The sequence below is a fragment of the Gekko japonicus genome, unplaced genomic scaffold (genome assembly GCF_001447785.1).
Source record: "Gekko japonicus isolate JY-2015 unplaced genomic scaffold, Gekko_japonicus_V1.1 scaffold3090, whole genome shotgun sequence".
Classification (NCBI taxonomy): domain Eukaryota; kingdom Metazoa; phylum Chordata; class Lepidosauria; order Squamata; family Gekkonidae; genus Gekko; species Gekko japonicus.
The window spans coordinates 38,067-45,091 of NW_015166515.1; the positions used below are offsets into that span (position 1 = coordinate 38,067).

A 7,025-nucleotide genomic window follows, 5' to 3' on the forward strand; every position below is an offset into this window, starting at 1 on the left:
GAGAGAGTTTGGAGCAGACTGCTATGTGTAAATTTATTGACCTTTGTATTTTTTTCTATGAAGGAATAAGTAGTTTTTCATTACTAGGCACTAAATGATGTTATGGCTTTAATCTAGTCTCTTATATCATTGTATTATTCTGTGGGCATCTAGCACACATTTGTAAGATATCACCACTGACATCTGGGTCCTAACAATCCTGCGGGTGGGATACGCCCTAGAGTTCATTTCACTCCCATCACTTCGTCGTCACTCCGCTGTCTCCATCCCTTCATTTGGAGAAGGCCCTCCCTGGCCCCAGGCAGGCGGGGGTGGGGAGAGGCAGGGAGGAAGCAACTTACCCTCCCTCTTCTCCTGCCTCCTCCTGGCTGAATGAGGTCCGGAAGCAGGGGGCGGGGCTTCGTCATGTGCCCCGCCCCATACCTCACCCGGGGGAACTGCGATCCCCCCCCAAATGACCTCTGTATAATCACCCTTCAATCAATTTTACCTCTCCTCCCAAAAGACGGCTGGCTAGCATCCATCGATCTATAGCAGAGGTGGCCAAACTGCAGCTTCGGGAGCCACATGCAGCTCTTTCACACAGTCTAATTTAATGTTAATAAAAAGCACACTTGCATATTTTTCAATAAAAACGTGTGCGTAATATTTGCAGCTCAAACATCTGACATTTATTCTGTGTGGCTGCTACGTTAAGCAAGTTTGGCCACCCATGATCCATAGGATGCGTATTTTCACATTACCACTCGGCCACAGTATTGACGGTTCCTCCGCTTTGCCATTGGTGCAGAGCATTCCCAGTACAGAGTTCTTCCTTTTGGTCTCAGCATTGCTCCTCATGTCTTTAACAAAACGATGGCTGTTGTGGCTGTGGAGCTTCACAAGAGGGGAATTGTCATGTATCCGTACATAGATGACTGACTTCTCGTGGCCCCATCCAGACCTCAACCCCTCGAGGATTTTCAGAAGGGCTTAGTGTGATGGAGATAAAAGGAGAAAGCCCGACGCACATCCAGTGAGTGTAGTGCTCTCTGAGGCTCATCAGCAGGGTTTTGGAAAAAGACTGGGAGCATAGAGGACTTCAAAAGATGAAAGGTGGAGACAACCTTGGGAAGGAAAGCTGGGTCTGGCCGTATGATGGATGCACAATTCCATTTTACCTTGGAAGAAGTGGATTATTCAGACCCAGTTCAATCTAGTTTCTGGCCTGGTTTTGTAACTGCAACTGCCTTTGTTGCTCTGGCTATCTCTGCCAGGGAAGAAATGGGGAAACGCAGCTCTTTTGATTCTCCTGGAATTCTTGCAGCTTTCAGTATCAGGTTTTGGGGGTTTTTTCCTTGTGGTTCCAGACCTATATAGCCATTAATTGGCAGAAGGTGGTGCTGGAGGACAGTTGCTTGGCCTGTTAACATCCATGCTATGGGATCCTGCAGGATTGCATTTTGTCTATGAAATAAAACTGCTGGGATCTTTTTTGTAGGGTATTGTGCGTTTAGCCAACTTCTGTTGGTATTCCAGCTATGTGTTTTTCTGGATAGGCACCACCTAGCCATAACTAGGGGCTGTGGTGGCTCAGAGGTTAAGACGCTGAGCTGCAGACCAGAAGATCTGTACCTTGGCAGTTCGAGACCCTAGTGCTGCATGACGGAGTGAGCTCCTGTTTCTGGCCCCAGCTCCTGCCAATCTAGCAGTTCGAAAGCAAGAAATTGCAAGTAGATAAATAGGTACCACTTTGGTTGGAAGGTAACAGTGTTCCGTGCGCCTCAGCGTTTAGTCATGCCAGCCACATGACCACGGAGAAGTCTTCGGACAGCGCTGGCTTTTCGACTTGGGGACGGAGATGAGCACCACCCCCTAAAGTCAGATTCGACTGGCTTTCGAGCAAGGGAAACCATTACCTTTGCCTTTAGCCACAGCTAGTACGTAGCCATCACTGCTATGTACTCTACGCTGGTGCCTTTGGAGGCTATTTGCCTGTTTCAGTTTATTTAAAATATAGTAGAAACACTTGCATGAGCTGTGAAGCACACATTTCCAGTTTTGGAGTTGGCTGCTAATTGGGCACAGTTCTACATGATGGTTCTTAAATGACTACATGGTCTGGAACCAGACTGCTTGCTCCCACATGTGCCTGCAGACATGCTGAGATTTTCTACAAGTTCTTTGGCAGCTACTGATTTTACCACCAAGGATGGGGGTGCACCCAACAAAGCCTCTGTTGTGGTGGCACCCTGACTTTGGAATTGCCATCCTATCATAATTTGTTCGGTGCCTACCTCATCTATGCCTAGTGAAAACTTTCCTCTTTCTCCAGGCTTTTGATTGACTATATTTCCTGCTGTGCTGTTTTAATACTTTTTAATGATTTATTGCCATTTTTACTACTTCTACATGGTCTTACTTCCTGGTTTGGGCTGTTAATACTGATTTAAAGAGATTATTCAGCTGCTGTGCATTATTTTATTGCTGGATTCACTATTTTATTGACTGTTTTACTGTCAGTTTTTGAAAGACTTGCTGAAAGTTTGCCAAAAATAAATATTCTAAATAATAAATTAATATGGTCTTAGTATTTATGTTATAAATCTTTTTAAAAATGAATAACGTTTTTATGATCAGCAGTTTTAGATTTTGATTTGAATACTATAGCTTTTTTGGTATCCAGGAGTCCCATATTATAGGCTGAACCTATTGTAGACTACAATATATGCTAAGGATACAGTGTAAGAGCAAAACATCATTCTTCTGTTTTAATGGTGTTACTTGTCTCTTTTGAAGGCTTATTCTGTGTTGTTGTTTTTTCCAGTGATTCCATACCATATATTGATTGTTCCTAGCAAAAAGCTTGGCGGCTCAATGTTCACAGCCAATCCATGGATATGTATTTCAGGAGAACTGGGTGAAACAGGAGTCCTACAGATTCCCAGGAATACACTAGAGATGACATTTGAGGTGTGGTCAGTGTATACTAGTATAACATTCATTATTTTTTTTCATTCCTTTGTAATCTTAACACTGGCATATTCCTTTCCCGTTCAGTCTGAATATGGCTTCTTTCTTTCAAAATAAAACTCAAAACGACTTGGCTTATATAGTAGTGGTCAGTAGATTGTATTGTTTTCTCCATGTGCTATTTTCATTCTGTTTTGATCCATCATGTTATTTTTTTCCCTTTTTAAATTTCAGTGTCAGAATCTGGGAAAACTTACTACAGTACAAATAGGACATGATAATTCTGGTCTGTATGCCAAGTGGCTAGTGGAATATGTTATGGTCAGAAATGAAGTAACAGGACATACTTACAAGTAAGCATCATTTTGGTTTCGTACAGTTTGTAGAGCATGAGGGGAGCATTTTAAACTTTAATCCAGCAGCAAGGTCTATTTATGGCCTAATAAATATAGCAATACAGCATTAATTTCCTGCATCTTTATACCCGTCCTTTCTCTCCCATGGGAATGCAAAGCAGTTACATCATTCTCCTCTCTTCCATTTTATCCTTACAACAGCCCTGTGAGGTAGAGCTAGAGCCCAGTAATACTTCGTTGACCAACAAGATTTCTGGTGTTTAACCTTTCAAGAGTCAAAGCTCCCTTTCTCAAATCTGTCAAAGGCAGATTTCACTCTCAGAAGCTTATGCCCCAAAAATCTTGTTGGTCTCTAAGATGCTACTGGATTCAAACCTTCTACTACAGACACTCATGGCCACCGTCCTGAAACCTGTGAGGTAGGTTAAGCTGAGAGTGTGTCACTGCCCCAAGGTCACCCAGCGAGCTTCTACAATGGAGTGAGGATTCAAACCTAGGTCTCTCAGGTCCTAGTCTGACACACTAACCCCTGCTTTACACTGGCTTTTAAGAATGGACTGCGGTGGCTCAAGTGGTTAAGACGCTGAACTGCAGGCTATGGAAGGTCGGTAGTTCAGCAGTTCGAGACCCGGGTGTGCTGCATGACGGAGTGAGCTCCCGTCTCTAGTTCCAGCTCCTGCCAAAACTAGCTGTTCGAAAGCAAGAATTGCAAGTAGATAAATAGGTACCACTCCAGTGGGAAGGTAACAGCTTTCTGTGCGCCTTGGTGTTTAGTCATGCCGGCCACATGACCACGGAAACGTCTTCGGACAGCGCTGGCTCTTTGGCTTTGAAACGGAGATGAGCACCGCAACCCTAGAGTCGGATTCGACTGGCTTTCGAGCAAGGGAACCTTTACCTTTTTATTCCAGTAGTAGATGGTGTCTTAATTACTTGGCTTCTTATTCATTGGGATCAATTCAGACAAGTAATATAGAAAAATATGAAAAGAATCATACTCAAGGCTTCCTTTTAGAAAGATTATTTCTAAGTAATACATATGAATAATATATCTTTTTATAAAGTACATTTTGGTGCTCTTATGCTTGGCTTATGTTAGAACTGGAAACAAGCTAACAAAGCTTGTGAGTCAAGTATAAGTTTATTGTCTTAGCCATAGGCCATAATATAATACATCAGACTATAAAATGGTAATGTAAACAATTGTTTGTGTGTGTGTGTGTGTGTGTTTGTGTATATATATATCAGTATACTTGAGCTGCGGTGGCTCAAGTGGTTAAGACGCTGAACTGCAGGCTGTGGAAGGTCAGTAGTTCAGTGGTTCAAGACCCGGGTGCCGCAAGACAGGGTGAGCTCCTGTCTCTAGTTCCAGCTCCTGCCAACCTAGCAGTTCGAAAGCAAGAAATTGCGAGTAGATAAATAGGGACCACTTCGGTGGGAAGGTAAAAGCGTTCCGTGCGCCTCGGTGTTTAGTCATGCCGGCCACATGACCACGGAAACGTCTTCGGACAGCGCTGGCTCTTCGGCTTTGAAACGGAGATGAGCACCGCAACCCTAGAGTCGGATTCGACTGGCTTTCGAGCAAGGGAACCTTTACCTTTTTATTCCAGTAGTAGATGGTGTCTTAATTACTTGGCTTCTTATTCATTGGGATCAATTCAGACAAGTAATATAGAAAAATATGAAAAGAATCATACTCAAGGCTTCCTTTTAGAAAGATTATTTCTAAGTAATGCATATGAATAATATATCTTTTTATAAGTATATTTTGGTGCTCTTATGTTTGGCTTATGTTAGAACTGGAAATGAACTAAAGCTGTAAAAGCCGATCTTAATTCCAGGCTGGTTAACCTCTCTAAATACAGGGACCTACAGCGATCCCTTTTAAAAAACTTGAATAATGGTGCTGTAAGACAACGTACCATCACATCCTGATCCATAAGCCAATCCTTTTTGAACACCCATTCTAAGCAAAGCTTGTGGCAGATATTGTTCAATAGTCCTTTCTGTTTTTCTGATAACTAAGGTTTCCCACATTTCCCCCCGCCCCAGCCGTGGGATCACCACAGTGATTTTTTTTCTTTGTTTTTTTTTTAAATCAGTAATTAACAACTTTCTCTGTTTGTCTGCCATGTCCTCTGAATCCCTAGTTTTCTTTAAAAAGTAAATCTTTAGTCCCTTTTGTCACTGATACATAAGGAGAAAGGCATGTCTTCACAACGGAAAGGGTAGAGATTTTGAAAAATGAAAGTTGGGAATTCTGATGACCTAACAGACAGATGTTTTAACTTTAGAAAGGTACAGCGATTTGTTGATTATTCTTTTTTAAAAAAATGAACAAGCCCTCCAGTGGCAGGAACGAGAAAAGTGAGACTAATGTGAATGGGACTGGGAAAGATCTATGGCAGCCACCCCAGCTTTGGTGTGATCCTCCTTCTACCTTAAGAGAGCTTTGTGTGCTCTCTCGCAATACTGTAGTCAAAACTACTTGGAGATAAATTATACCAAGACCAATTTAGATGCTGTTATATTTTATAATTTTACGGTCCATTTCCCTCTTATTGTATTGTTTGCTGGTCTATGACCGTAATAAATTGATTGATTGAAGTGTGATCCTTCTAACAAGATTATAGCAAGACAGGTTTATGAAATACAGCAGAAAAGCTGGAAGGGTATACAAGAACTGCACAGTGCTGTGTAGATGGAGGAAATAAACCTGCTTCCCATGAGCAGCAAAGGTGAACTAAATAGCTGGTATGAAAATGACTTGAATAAAAATTCACCATGAGCTGCAGCTGCAATTTTTATTTTTATTGCTATTCAGAAGTTTTTTTGGTCCAAAGGACCAACTAAGAAACTGCCATTAAGTTATTCTCTATAAAAGTACCCCAATTATTATATGGAGCACCTTTCTCCCTCCAGACAAACCTGACCTCACTTGGAAGAAGGCAATCGAAATTTTTAGGAGCTATTTTTCAAGTTCCAATGAGTGTTTCAAATGCTGCCATCTGTTTAGAGGCTGACCTGGTTTTGGTGAAGGCAAGACTGTGGATTGCTGCTTTTCATTATCGGTTAAAGCTGATTTTTTCACCCACTGGACTTACTTATACTGTGATGCACGATAACTTTGTTCCTTCATGGCAGAAAAAGACAGAGGATAAATTGGTTTATTATGGTTTTTCTAATCAGTTTATACTGTCTTTGGGATATGCTCAGACTAGATCAGTTCTAAAACAAAGAATATTAGATGCTGAATGACAGATGGATGTGAGTAGGATTAGGAACCCTGTATTTGATGTAACTACACTTGACAAGATAAGTTTGAGACCTTACATCAAATATTTAGATATCTGTAATCAGAAGAATTTTTACCCTTTAAGATATAATGCCTTACCCTCAGCTATACTGGAGGCCAGATTTACTAGATCACTGGGAAAAGTTGTATATGTGGGATGGGAACTGATCAGAACTGATGAAACGTTGGAACATGTAATTTTTTATTGTAGTTTATATCATAACTTTTAACTGTTATGTTTTAATTTGTATTATGTATGTTTTTATCATGTATTTATGTCATTGGAAGCCGCCCTGAGCCTGCTTTGCGGGGAGGGCGGGGTATGAATCTGACAATAAATAAATAAATATAAATAAATAAATAACATTAGGGAAGTTCTGATTAAGCCTATTGTTAACTCCTACCCAGGTCACAATAGAAGG

At 41.3% G+C, this 7,025-nt stretch overlaps 1 protein-coding gene across 1 annotated transcript in view; it reads left to right on the top strand.

Moving 5' to 3' along the window:
- The window catches only part of LOC107111307 (DENN domain-containing protein 5A), a gene marked incomplete at its 5' end in the record, with an annotated part of 47,481 nt that overhangs the window by 29,063 nt on the left and 11,393 nt on the right, over positions 1-7,025 (top strand). The window contains 2 exons of the mRNA XM_015412266.1: positions 2,807-2,952; positions 3,187-3,305. Coding sequence (XP_015267752.1) covers positions 2,807-2,952; positions 3,187-3,305 — 265 coding nt within the window. The remainder of the gene's footprint in view (positions 1-2,806; positions 2,953-3,186; positions 3,306-7,025) is intronic.